General features: G+C 32.9%; 1 protein-coding gene across 1 annotated transcript; it reads right to left on the reverse strand.

Moving 5' to 3' along the window:
* Positions 1–1,803: 1,803 nt before the first annotated feature.
* On the reverse strand, positions 1,804–15,254 carry LOC117342155 (heparan-sulfate 6-O-sulfotransferase 1-like). Its single transcript, XM_033904168.1, has 2 exons — positions 14,587–15,254; positions 1,804–9,743 (listed from the first exon to the last, which is right to left on the reverse strand). The coding sequence occupies exons 1-2, from the start codon at positions 15,075–15,077 to the stop codon at positions 9,113–9,115; spliced, it is 1,122 nt and encodes a 373-aa protein (XP_033760059.1). The 5' UTR covers positions 15,078–15,254; the 3' UTR covers positions 1,804–9,112.
* Between the last annotated feature and the right edge of the window lie 82 nt (positions 15,255–15,336).

Genomic DNA, 15,336 nt, shown 5'->3' on the forward strand with positions numbered 1-15,336 from the left:
CCTTGTTTAATGCCAATTAACAATAAATTATCATGTCAAAATTTATCAGTGAAAAATATGTCGGTGATTATGCCTTGAATGCTTGCTTTTAATGTTGTTATCAGTGACTCATCTTTTTAACCTTGATCTTAAACATTTGGACCCTGTGACCTTTTCCTTTGTTCAGTTGACTCCTTGTTTAGTTCTGACCAAATTTGCTCCGTAAAAAATTATCGAAATGTGCCTCCCTAAAGAAAATTTATAAAATAAGATACAAAATTTGACCATCACACTGACCCAGCGTCCTTGACCTTAAGTCAGTTGATTCCTTGTTTAATTCCAATTAACAATAAATAATAATGTCACAATAAATTTATCAGTGAAAAAAATTATCATTGACCTTGATCTAGAGTCATTTTATTTTTTGTTTAATTCTGACCACTACTTCATAGTGTCAAAACAAAATTTGACCTTGATCTCTGACCCAGTGACCATGACTTTGGTCAGTTGAATCCTGGTTAAAAATCCAAGCAACATTGCCCGACATACTGTCAGAAAATGTTCATCCATGAAAAGATACAAAAGTTCACCTTGGACTTGCCCCGATGACCTTGACTTAAGGTCAGTTGATTCTTTGTTTAATTCTGACCAAAATTGCTTCAAAGTGTCATAACAAAATGATCAGTGAAAACTTACAAAATTTGACCCTGACCTTTGAATCAGTGACCTTGACCTTTGGTCAGTGAACTTGATGTTAAATCCATGCAACTTTGCTTCATCATGTCATAAATGTTTAGTGAAAAGCTACAAAATTTGATCTTGACCTTTTACCTCAGTGGATATTTAGGTGAACAGAACATCTTGACCATGTATCATATAAATTGGTTAACCAATGTCAAACTTTTCATCAGGAACAAAATTTGTGGACGTACTGACAGAGTGATTACTATAGGGCACCCACACCTCCAATTTAGGGCCCTAATTGAATACATATACAAAATGTCAACACATTTATTCTAAGCTTGTATTGATAATAAATAGAGGATATCTAACAGTGTCTTCAGTAATACCAAATATATTTCACGAGTGGGGCTAATATTTTGATATTTTTCACGAGTGAAAAATATCAAAATATTAGCCACACGAGTGAAATATATTTGGCATTACTGAAGACACTGTTAGATATTCTGTTTATTACATTTTTTATCAAAGAAAAACCTACCCCGTATGCTAACTAGGCCTACAGTGAAAGTTTGCATACAACAAAAGTAGTTCTCCCTGTCCAGGTGCTGACATATATGTCGGGCTTTCTGATTGGTCAATTATTTTGGTATTTTCTAATCATTAATTTGATAGGTCAAATCAGCAAAAGTGATATTTTTCAATATCACTTTTATAAAATGAATAATTTTTGATATTTCACTGGTAAAAATGTAATAAATGATCATTATTTTTTTTGTTCCGTCTTAAAATGCAATCATATTTTAGACATTTGAATGCTATTAAGAATATGCATGGTGCATTATTTCATTTAATTCAGTAGTTTCCTATTGATTGTGTTTACTAATCAAGGGGCCACGGTGGCCGAGTGGTTAAGGTGTCCCGACACTTTATCACTAGCCCTCCACCTCTGGATTGTGAGTTCGAAACCTACGTGGGGCAGTTGCCAGGTACTGACCGTAGGCCGGTGGTTTTTCTCCGGGTACTCTGGCTTTCCTCCACCTCCAAACCTGCCACGTCCTTAAATGACCATGGCTGTTAATAGGACGTTAAACAAAATAAACAAAAAAAGCATGACTTGTACGAAACATAACAAACACCTGATTTTAAGATATGTTCATTTTGAATTTTATTTCCCAGTTTTATGAAAGAGAAAAAATAAACATGGTTCATTATCTATAAGATAATACATTTGTGCACAAAAAGCTTACTACTTGTTTAACAGATAAACGGGATGATACATTGGGGCATGTGTATGCTCCCTCTCTCTCTCATATCAATTGGTTAGAGCGCTGACCAGGTAATTTCAAGTGATGATCCAAGGTGTGTGGTTCAATGCTCCCTACCCGTGCCAGTAAGTGTTTCTAAAGAAGCTAAGAAAAAAGGCCGGTCTGTGCTGGCGTGGTTGTGTCCAAGGGCAAGACTCTTTACCTAAATTGCCCTGGATGGGCATGTGACGGGCCTTCTGTTTGTTGTTAAGTGAGGTAGTCACCAAGGAGACCCCCACCTCAAAATGACGCTGGCTTTTCAAGGGACGATAAACCAAGCAAACAAACAAACAAACGCTCTCATACTAAAACATATCCACTCATTCATAGTTATATATATACTAGTATACTAGTATAGTTTATAATCATCACGGTTGAGCTTATCAACAACATCATTGAATCATGAATGGAATACACAGGCATGTAGAGTAATTTGTGAATCAATTCATCTTTGAATTATGAGAAAATTTGGCAAATTTCAAAAAACGAAATGTTTATCAGAAAAATCTCTCTCAGTGATACAGTGTGATCGAGATGGAAAGTCAGAATTTGTTTGCTTTTACATAAGGAGTATTATAAAATTTACCTGGTAGAATGATAATATAATCATACTTTAATTACAATAAAATGACAACTTCCCTATAATGGATAGAACTGCTGGCTCAGCCAGGGCACACACTATGTAACAATCTCATTGTTCATCTTCTAGACAATCTGATTTGACATGCATACCGACGAATATTTTGACATTAACCTGAGCAGGGACATGCTTACTGCTTATCCCCATATAACTGAACAGTTACACCTCAGACACACATTGGGACAACCACACAAATGATACTCTAAATTTTCAGAAAATTATAATATGTTCGTATCAATAATATCACACCCCCTCCCAAAACCTAAATTCTATCTGTTTAGAAATAAATCTCTATAGGAAAATGATTCCTCTGTTACCAAAACAACCAGGTCAATTATGTATACACACACACACAAAATTCCCAGGTTTTATTGAAACAATTAAAAACACAATGTGAAGCAGCAAGGCTTTGATGACGGTACATCATGTACATGTACATAACAACCTGCGTCCATAGATTTAAGAATTGTCTGAAAACAATATAAAGTCAAACTTAAACAACCTACTTAACATTACAATCTTTAACAAGTTTATTTCCAACAATTTTGATTAGATTTTCAACTTTTATCCAATCTCCGTTTCATCAACATTACTTAACTAAAAGGAAAATCCATAACTTTTTTTTCACAGAAAATTATTATTGGATAAGAAATGTAGTTCAACTACATCATATATGAACCGAAAGAAACCGCAAAATGAACTGTGAAAGGAAATATAATGAAAACGAAAGCGAGAGAATGTGACATCACGATTCGTAGGTGATCGCAATATGGCAGGCGTAAACGCCTCCATAAAAATGAAGTATAGGAAATTCCTTTTAATTATAGAATGCATATGCATGCTTTCCTATAGAACATTCTAAGCTATGAATTTCATTAAATGAAATTAAAGAAATATCGATGAAACAGTGGTCAGATCTGTGGAACATTTGACATATATAGTTATTCAGACCTTTACGAGTTCACTCCTCCATCAAAGATGCAAACGTTTTGGTGATCATGGAACAGCAAATGTATGGGGTACATGTATGTACACACTAATGATTTGACCTATTTACTGGAAAATGAATAATTAATTATAGAACTGTTCTAGATCTGCAATAAATAATTTGTTCTTTTGCTCCCAAAACACCTTATCCTCAAAAATGATTTCTGAAACGGCGAGTTGAAATTTTTCAATGTGGTACAGATCATTACCAAGTAATATGTTCACTTTAGATAAATTAATAAATTTACCTGAAATGACCTAAAGCAAATGTCCAACTTTTTTTTTTAATTTGTTTTCCCTAATTAGTCAGTATGGTATATTCTTCAAACTGTTGTTTATCAATAGGAAGAGTGTTATTTACAAAAAAAAAAAAAAAAAAACAACTTTCTATTAAATTTGCAAAAAAAAACAAAACAAAAAAAACTTTCTTTTAAATTTGCAAAGAATTTTTTGTAAGACATTTAAATTACTAAAAAAGAATCAGGTACTTATCATCATACTTGTACCCGGATTAGTACTGAACACAGGGCCTTGAATTATTGACCCACAGTCCATATTACGTGCTTTATATGCATATAATATGGACAGAGGGATGGAAAGCTGTGCCAAGCCCCTGTGGTATGGAAGACTAGTTCTGTAAGCATGAGTTCTATATATCAATAATGCCTATATTGTACATGTTTCTAAATTAACCTGTAGTTAATCACTTCTCAATACCTATTGTCTCTTTCTGCTCATTACATCAGTACCACAATGAATACAATCTGATTAAAATACAGATCGTCATTGTACATTTGCGACTTAGGTCATTAATGATAAGCTATATTGCAATAAATATTATGTCATTCGTGAAACCAAATCTACAGTACACAGATAAGATTTAATAGATTTTATAATACCTGAAGACTTGTTTTGCAAAATGGCAGTTACTACATGTATATTCAATTATTTACAGTGATTCTGATTGTAAGTACTTATAATGAGTTTTTGATTTTGCAGCATTAACGATGCAGATAACATCAGATCATCTTCCAACAAAAACAAATTAAATAAATATCATCCAATTATGCAGATATAACTAATATTTTCCTAGTTATCTTTCATATTAGCATTTCACATAAAATACATATAATTTGCATTCACCGTTTAAAAGAAACTACGATAGGCAACTCATGCCATCAAAAAATTTCATTTCAAAGATAACACATTTTTGTTTGTCTTAAGAAACAATTGAACTTTGTCTCTTAAACACCAGCTATAACGCTTTTGAACATTTGATAACAGTACAACAAAAATTTAGCAACATCAAAATTTTATAAACTTTTAACAATTTGTTTTGATCTACAATACATTATTGAAACCCAGTATTGTCACAAGTACTATTGATTTTTCCCTATTTGCAGTTATAGGTCAGTACAGCAATGTGCAAGAATACATTGACATGCACATCGGTTTGAAAGAGAGTTAACTGCTAAAATGAGTGCAAATTGTCTAAAGTATGAAAGTGACAGCACTAATTAGCAACCATTCAGCATCCAGCCCTAAAAATTGTTTGAAAATGTAACAAGTTCCTTTGGTTTCGAGGATAAGAAAATGCACCTTTAAAATGAAGAAATATCAAAGCTTTATATAACACAGCTACTCTAAGTTATGGCTAAGTTCTGCAGTTCCTCCCGACATATTTTAAAAAAAACCTGAGCTCTCCTGGAAAAGGGAGGTAACCAGACATCCCACTTACATGTGTAATTCTTTGGTCATTTATGGATTTCACATATCAAACTTAACTTCAACAGATAGTTACTATATTCTAATATGGATTATAGCATGTGTCATGATTTCATAAGGAAATAAAATTAAATAGTTAATTTGATTTTCGCACAAATGTTCCTTGCCTCAAATTTGATTAAAATCAAATTCCTAAGACTATAAGCACTACCAATTGAAACGGGACATCAAAAGGATATTTTTAAACAAACTATACATGTATATCCATGTCATAAAAATATCATGCAGTACAGAAATACTCACTGTTTAATTTCTGTCTATATAATACTGCTTACATCCATGTGTCACCAACATATTTCAATTGCTTGTAAACTAAAAATTAGATAATCTAATTCAATGTTCCATGTACATGTGCAAGGATGAAGAATCCATTGCTTTTGAAGCAGACCTTGTGAGCAAATAGCTGTATCAATTCATGGATAAAGAAATCGAAACAACAATGCACTTTGAAAAGACAAAGCATACCTGGTTTTTGTGATGTATTGTAAAGATTAAGTGTATGAAGATTTTATCTCTGAAAAATGATAACCTCAGGATTTATTTATGTTTTTAACACTCAAAAATATATAAACAACATCTATACACCTGTGTCTTGTAACATAATGATAAGATGTATATTATGCCACAGTCTTAATCGACTGTCAAGTTTATCTCTATATACATGTACCATCAACTGTCAAGAGTGAAACCAAGGGAAGCAACTCTGGTAGATCAGAATGTATAATAACAGCCAAATGTTATTTACAACCTTAACTGTGGAGAATTTATATAGTTTTCGCCAAATATCAATAATCTTCTTGAAAACTTATAGTAATTATGCAACAAAGGTAAACAACCTTATTTACGTATAGTACATCTTCATTAAAACATGCATGCAATATTTAGGTACATGTATGTACATGTGTGTTTATATGTATAAGAATTTGAAAACATATCTAATCTTTAATTAAAAACAAGCTTAAAAAGGCCCATTGGCTTTAACGGTCACCTGAGTTTTGAAATATTTTGGCAGATTTGGTTCCTGTGACCTTGAATTTGTGGTCACTGTCGTTCAACCCAGAATGCTACTAGCCCAATATCAGGTCTCTTGCTTAGTGAAAAGTTTTTTTTTCTTTTTGCCTATTTGAACCCTTTGACCTTGAATAAAGGTTAAGTTAAAGATGTAAATTGTTTACAAACAGACGAAAGGCAATAAGAATAAGGTCACTTGAGACTTTGTCTCATGATTAGGTGATCTAAAAATGAACATACATGCAAGTTCATGTACTGCATTAACACAGAACAAACACAGGGTTTCTTTCTCTTTCAATTATTTTGATGATTGTCCCAAAGTTTCAAACTAATTTTTATTCATAGAAATCATACTTGTAAGAAAAAGAAAGAAAGAAAAGGAAAAAGGATATAAAAAAAAAAAAAAAAATGCCCAAATATATTTTTCAAGCTACTTGAATCTATTATCTTTGGTACCCAGTACCCCTTGTAAATTAATATGATTAGAACGCTAACCAACTTATTCTGTGGCAAATAATTTTGCATTTTCATGCTGTATGACTAATGATGATTCAATTTTTTCAATTTACTCATAAAAAGCCTATACCGCACTTGTTATTGAGACTACTTTGCAATGATTCATTTTAGTAAATTTTAAGTGCCTGCAAAATACGAGAAAATCAATTGCATGTGAAAATAAGTTGTTTTACAGTATGTATACAGATAGATATAAAATATGTGATTAAAAGTTAATGTATAATATATGTTTAAACATGCTATAAAGTGACCCCATTTTTATAAACTATATTTTAGATCATACTGTCAATGTACATATTTTTGCGGTAATCTTATTTTGGCAATTTTCACACTGAAATCATTCCGCTTAATTATAACTGCACTAATTACAGTTTCTGTATATCATCACCTTCGATTCTACATTAAGTATTGTGTTTGCGCCAATTCATCATCTGTTTAAATTCGGTTATGTGCTAAAACTGAGTGCGTCAAAATAAGAACGTTCACAGTATATTTTGTATAGAGAATTAATCTAAAGTCAAATATGTGCACAATAATTTTTTTTTAGATATTTCAAGTATAGATCATTAATACTGTATAGCCAATAAAACAATCAATTCCTTTTAGAATTCTGATGTACTTCATGTCATCATTATCAGTATATGCTTACCTAAGAACCCTGCACAGTAGATCTAGACATACATATATATATATATATATATATATATATAGGTATCAAAGAGATGTATTGGTATATATATGTATCATTCAAAACAAATCAACATTTATATGTAATCTCAGAAACAGAATCATGCATTCTACCAACATATGACTTTATGTTTTTATCAACGATTTCACATAACACATTTATTCTGCAGTAAGCCGGAGGAAACACATATTCACTGACTCAGGGGAAGGGTTGGACTAATTTTGCTTGTGTGTTTACTGAATTGCAATATGTAATATATAAACTTTATTTTACAATTGTTAAGTAAGTGATATAAACTTATATTAATCACTTTTTTTTTACATGGATGGAAGCGCGTGAGGGGGAGGAAACTGGAGCACCCGGAAAAATCCCATGTGGTTGGGAAAATCGAAGGTGACTCCATACCTTCTCATGTCCAATAGGGGAATCAAACCCCAGCCATCTAGATGAAAGGCAAGTGTGTTACCACTGTGCCACCCTACCGCTTCAACTTCAGAAGAAATTGATGGGCTTATTACCAGACATGGGTCTATTGCCGGATATACAATAATTCATACATGTACATGATAAACAGCCTTTTATACTTGTACATGTGGACATAAAATTTCTGAGAAAATATTTTGTTTGTGTACACAATTCAAGGTATAGACGGGTTTCAATGATTTCTATACAGATAGCATTATACAAAAATACATTACCCACTTTAGTGAGTTTACAATTATTTCTAATTGTATATTAATAATATGTACACCTTGCGTCAAATTTGTGACAAGTCATGCAGTATTTGATACACTCATCTGTCGAACGACAGTTCTCTTAGATCAAGTCTCTTTCTACTCAAACTTCAGATTTTAATCACATTTCAAAAATATAAACTTGTTCAGTATACAACCTCATCACTTTTCAATATCATATTGACAATTCAAGCTTTATTGAAAAGAAAATTTTGCAGTCATTTTTTCTGATATATTTTCAATATTTTTCACACGTTTGCTATATATAGAAAAATAGGTTGAAATTGGGAAAATTAAAAAAAAACTGTCTTAATATAATATATATCAATTTTTTTCAGATGTTATTTCTGTGATGTTAATTTGGCACATGGATCAACTTTTCATCCATAAATCATAACATTTAAGTACATTATAATTTTTATTCATGCATTCTTTAATTATCATACATGCATATATCCTTTTAAATTTCTTAACCCTATAAAATCGCACAAAATACATGTATGTATATGGTCTCAAACAGAACTATAATACCTGTATTTTGAATTTTAATGAAGGAAATTCTCTTCAATCTTCAATGATATGATAATTTTTTATGTGTATAATATATAGATATACAAAAATGGTTAAATTTCCTAAGAAACCTGCTAATATTCCATTTTAAAAAACCTTTAATGAAATTCATCGGTATATCAGCAGTCAATGACTACATGTAATCTTTCAAAAAAACTTCCAGATATCATAATCAATCATACTCTACCATAAAAAAAAAAAAAATTAATCAAATTCACGTGTTTCCAGAAAATGCCATAATTTCCTTCTCGTTTGTACTATCCTCAATTTCCTCCCGAAGATCATCCTTCATTTTTTCGACACGGCGCTGAAACAACTCCCGGGCAAACTGATAAAGCTGCATATCCAGGTTGTTGTAGAGCTTAATTTTAGCCATGATTTCTTCAGTCGGAGGGAGCCTTTTCCTGTGTGTGGCATTGTGTTGTTCAAAGTCCTCAATAAACTTAAGATTGAAAGTATGTTCAAACAACTGCTGAGTATCTCGTTGAAACTCTGTAAGTCCAAAAAAAGAAAAGTTTTGCAGATTCTCAATAGCGCTTTCTAACATTTTTTGGTCCCGCTCTTCATCAGTGAGACCAGTCTTATTGTAACAATTGATCTTACTAAGGTTGGCCAACATTCGCGTTTGTCGATTGTTAGCTAGATTGTATTTACAGTCAAGGAAACTGCCAAGATTGACATTTTCCCAAGTTTCTCCCTCGTAACAAAATGGTACCTCTTCCAGAGTGGCCTGACGACCATTACAAAACAGACGTGCTGTTTTCCAGGTAGCACCTCGTTGCACATGTTTAAACTCACTCAAATAACGTCCAACAGGATCCCGAAGAATTGTGATATAGTGGTACCTGAAATGTACAAACAGAAGATATTAACTCTAAATCTTTGATACACTTTAATTTAATAATGTGTGCATATATACAATTGTACATGTATATATTAATTTATAACATATAAAACAAAGTAACACAATTGACTCAGGAAGACAACTTTATGACTCGTGCCCTGACCGGGCCTCGAACTCACGATCTACGGCACCCAATCGCCTAGTCAGAAATACCCACAGCTTATATTATATCGCTGCACCACACCTGCGTTTTTTTGGGTCACTGTTACTGTTTTAAAAGGTTAATTTATAACATATATAAATTAATTATGATTTATAACACATAACAAACATTTTTTTTATATGGCCGGTGTCCTGATAGGACACTAAATTGCCTTGCCAGAAATACCTGAAGCTTATATACATGGTATATATATAATTATATGTCACTGCACCTCATGCATGGGTATTGTTAAAGCAATATAATTATATATATAATGGCTCCCTCTTAAAATAGTAACAGTGACCTCATAAACTCAAGGAATAAATTAAATATATAAATAAAGCCACTATAGAATGCTGACAAAGTATACGTATGTACCAGACAGATGGAGAGGATATAAAGCCCCCCCCCCCCCCCCCCCCCCCCCCCCCCCCCTTGGGGGTTCACCAGTACAGCAGTTGAGGATTAAAAAAGAACATTTCAATAGTGCAATGATGGTCGGCTTAATATCATTATGACAAATTGCTTGTTACGATATGAATACCTGAATCATTTACATGTACATATATATAAATGTAACTGATTAATATACTTATTAATTATGTATGTTTGCATAACAGAGGCTTAATTGGCTGTCATCTGTAATGCTACATTCATACCTTGTACACAGCCATTCCATGAAGGCATTAATCTTACTTATGGACACATATATTATCTTATATAACGTTATACACTCATAAATACTCTGACATCATACCATGGACTATATAGCTAGTACTTGGTAGTTGGTCAGTCCCAATTTGGTTTGGTTTATTTTGTTTAATGTCCTATTATGTGGGTTTCGAACTCGCGACCCAGAGGTGGAGGGCTAGTGATCAAGTGTGGGGACACCTTAATTAACCACTTGGCCACTGCGGCCCCATGGGTCAGTCCAAATCATCACAGGCTATCAGCATAATATAAACAAATCAATAAAGTGAGAATGTTCAGAATCTTTTGAATCATTGTCAAATTGTGGAGAAATTTTTTTCTTTTGGGATTGGAACCCAATGTCGGACCCTAGACACCTCATAAAATTCCTGGCATATAAATATCTAAGTGGACATAAATTAACAGCGATATATATACTGGTATGCGCCTACATAATTATGTGTAGCACCAAGACATAGTCATCTCTGTATACTAATTAGATATGTATACTTTACGTGTATATAAATATATATGTACAGTACATATAATTATAGAAATTTAAAAGGTAACTTCCTATATATAAGAGTAGCAAGAGAGAGCACTGTCTAAGTATGGGCCATGCAGTGTGTGCCTGTCATCATCATGATATATTATAATTACATATATACATGTATGTAACATGCACATGTAGTATCCCTTAACTCCCCCTGCCTCTGTACACAAATTAAAGAGACCTTGACCTTGGAATTTTTAAAGCCTTTTTAATTTGATGATCATGAATCATTGCCTTCATTCCATATTACAAGCATCATCTATTCTAGACCTTAATTTGACATTTTCTGAATTCTATATACTTTCTGAAATATCAACTGATGAGTATAAGTTGAAGACTGTCTAGCTATATATAGTATCACAATTGAAAGCTAGAACGTATTAAGGTTGTTGATTTTACAAGTTGCTATTTTGAAAAGGACACATTTACACATATGATCTAATTTTAATGGTCAAAATAATGGAACAATTATGATATATAACATTTTTTTTAATGTGGTAGATTACATAATAACTTGCAAGTTTAAATGTATGACATATTTATGTAATGTACACTACGTATGCACTGCCATCTATCAAGTAAAAGTTTCTATACACATTGCAGAAACAGTGACTCAGTAAATACCATTATCAAAATATTGGATATTGTATTTTTATGTCAGTAAACTTCTAAAGCTATTGCTTTTTAGTTAATATGGTTATCAATGATCTACAAATCCTCAAAATGCAGCATTTTCACAATATTATGTCTTTTTTTAGAAATTTTGTTAGAATAAGAAATAGTTCCACTCGTGATCAGCACTGCAGAATAACATAACTTTTGACAGGAAAAAGCTAAGAGCAGAATATTAAATGTTATGGTATGTTTTTTTTTGTCCCTCCCCCTCCATCGGAACGGGTAATTTTCATTGTAACGTGCTAATGTCACCGATAAATTAACATTCTTCAGGGAGTTCCATTTCTGATTTGCTTACAGCAGAGACATTTATATATATATATATATATATATATATCACATATAAATACATAGATCTCTGCTTAAGTCATAACTTTTCAACAAGTCAAAAGATTGTGTATAGTTTTTTTGACGGATGGTGGCGTATATCAGCCATGTTAATATATAGCCAATTAGCAACACCAAATACACAGATGTGATATTTTCACATAAAGTGTTGAGTTACACGTGCACTTGCTCAATATATATACATTTGTATATATACTGGGCCAATTAAAATTTCTTCACAGGAACACCGATTCAACAGAAAGAACATTTCCCTTTAATTAAGTGGCATGTAATTATATATAATCATGACCCTTAAATATATCTATTTAATAAATATATCAATACATATAAATATCGAAATAAATGTTGGGATATTGCGAATATGTTTTTGACTCAATTTTTGAATCAATTTCGACTGTGTTCACAAGGATATAAATATAGTTTAATTTCAACTTTCCGACTTGTAATTTAAATCTCAAGGGTACGGTCATGATCACAGGAAAGTGGCCCTTATCAAGGCCTATGTATATATACGTATAGCTTCTTTCATTATCTGTGGTCAACGGATGTAGCTCTAATTATATATATATAATGGACCATTGAAGTGTCCAGGATGTGTCTACATACTTCTTAACAAGTATATCATATCCATGACTGTACAAATGCTTGTATATATGCAAACAAAGTTTCTTTTACTGGATTGAGACTAGTGTAATGTGTTTTTGTTTCTTTTTTTTTTGGAAGGGGGGGGGGAGATGTTTTGTCATTTTCGAGCTAGGATGTCCTCGAAACAGTCAGGGTCATAATTATGAGGACAGGGTCAATTAACAAGGAGATGTCTAAAGTAAGAAAACAAAACACAGAAAGAAACTTTATTGAGGAAAGAAAGGAAAGATTTGATTCAAAATATCAATTGTTGCAATGGGGCAGAAAATCCATTTTGGTTTCGTCATTGTTCAGAATCTCTAATAGAAGACAATCTGACATGGAAGAATAAAAATGCCCAATTCTTTAAGGGGCCCACTTTAAGTTACCTTTTATGTGTACATGTATATATGGTCAGCATGTATTGGGATACATGTACAGGGGACCTTATTTTTGGACTCTCAATGCCCCCTGATCAGAAGACATAAAGGAGAAACTACCGGTTTTGTACCCCTAACCATGAAGGAGCCCCACAATTAGTCACTTCTTACAATCTACGACATGCAGTGATTTTCAGCAGGCATTTTCTTTCCCTACTCCTGTACAAGTTGCTTCATTTTGGGATGAAAACTGAATTGGAATTTGCATTGGCTTCAATAATATGTTCAGTTTGGAATAGGGGATAGCTATAAATATATAAACCATGAGGGCCCTGGAAAGCGATCCATGATAAAGCTTTCTGGGAACATGCATTAATTCTCTCAGAAAGTGGAGACAGTCTCAATTTTGCAAGATGACTTTGTATTTTATGATTGAATATATGCATGGGCCCTATATATAAAAAAAACATTTAACACTTGTTATGCTAGTATATTTGATTGATAATATAATATACATGTAACTACAACTCTTTAAATTTGGATATTAAAGCACTTCTGATGTTGAAACAGTTTTCATTTTTTGTTAATTTTCACTTGTTTTACAGCATCTAAAGTAACTTTTTTGGAAGGTACTAAATAGGGGTGAAATGGTTTACTGCGGTGTAACTGAACTGAAATACTTTTCTTTCGGTTACGTACACGGTATAGCAACAGCAACTTATATTTACGGTACATGCACTGTGAGCGGTAAAATTATATTGGTGTCTATTTCACTATGCGCCGGCGGAAGGTAGACGACAATATATACAAAAGCTGGTTTCTGATTGCATGTTGGTAAAGTGAATTTGATGAGCCCCAATTGGAAGATGCCTTACATTAAAGTGATATTTTGACGGGAAAATGGCACTAGTGCTGAGAGATCCCCCCGGCTTCCTATATTGATCTTCCGTATAGAAACATTTTGGTTTCCGATAAAGGATGCGACGGCAGCTACTTGCCAAATTTGTTTTATGTATATTCAACGTCAGCTATTCATCTATTTGTATTTTGGTTTATATATCTTAGAATAAACCAAACGGATAAAAACAAACTGTCAACACTATACCGCAATACGTACGTATTGAACCGTGCTGAAAGTGTATCATTTCACCCCTAGTAGTCTAAAACCCAAATAATTCATCAAAACCAAAAACTATTAAAACAAATGTTGTTTTCTATTATTCATAGAAATAATGATGCAGCAAAATCGAGATCGAATGTCACATCTAGTTTCCAATGGAGTTTGATTCCTAATCTGTTTAAAAATGTTTGCCCCCAAAACTCTATTATAAGCTACATGTATTGGGAAAAGATATGTCCATTTGTGTCCAACCTTCTTTCTCTGTGTAGTCCTTCCTGCTTGTCCATGGCCGTGTCCACACAATTCTTCAGCTCTGTCCAGTCTGCATGCAGACCACATGCCCAGCCTGTAGAATAACGACTGAACAGCCACAGTGTTTTCTTGCGAGTTAAACACTCACACTTTTTCATCGTCTTCCGGCAAACACATGGTTTGCCAACGTCCAAGTTTTTCACTAAATGTCGACCGAATGTGGTACCACCTGTTTTCTGGATATGCAAAAATACCAAGACGTCTTCATCATCCAAATCTAATTGGTACTCTCTATCAACGATCTGAGGTGAAAATGTATCGGGTACTAATTTTGAAATATCAGAAAATTTACCGTCCGATTCTCTTTCGTCATTACGGCGAGTTGATGAGAAAGAGCAAAAGTTATTTTGACAAATGTATCCCATGTACAAAATTGTCAGGACAACAAAAATTACCACAACAAGGTAGGCTCGCCATCCCCTTCTAAACATTTTGACATGGTTCTATCAATAATCATGTATAGGTTACGACTTTTCCATTCAATTAAAGTGTAGTGTTTATCACATATTGAATCAAGGGTTCATTTTTCGTCAAATCCTCTTCCAATTCCCAGTAGTCTGTCACAGACAAAACACGGAGGTCGCCATTTTCATTATTTGTTCGATGTCACTCTCGAACTATTATACGATTAGAAAGGTTCCGAAAAAATATAATTTGGAAGTGTAATTTTATTTCTTCAATTATATATTT

Source organism: Pecten maximus, chromosome 14, assembly GCF_902652985.1.
Source record: "Pecten maximus chromosome 14, xPecMax1.1, whole genome shotgun sequence".
NCBI classification, from domain to species: domain Eukaryota; kingdom Metazoa; phylum Mollusca; class Bivalvia; order Pectinida; family Pectinidae; genus Pecten; species Pecten maximus.

Bases quoted from the DNA above. Each gene is read 5' to 3' on its own strand.
- LOC117342155 (XM_033904168.1), bottom strand. From the start codon at position 15,077: ATGTTTAGAAGGGGATGGCGAGCCTACCTTGTTGTGGTAATTTTTGTT. The intron at 9,744-14,586 runs GTTGGACACAAA...TGTACATTTCAG, and splicing joins GGACTACACAGAGAAAGAAG to GTACCACTATATCACAATTC.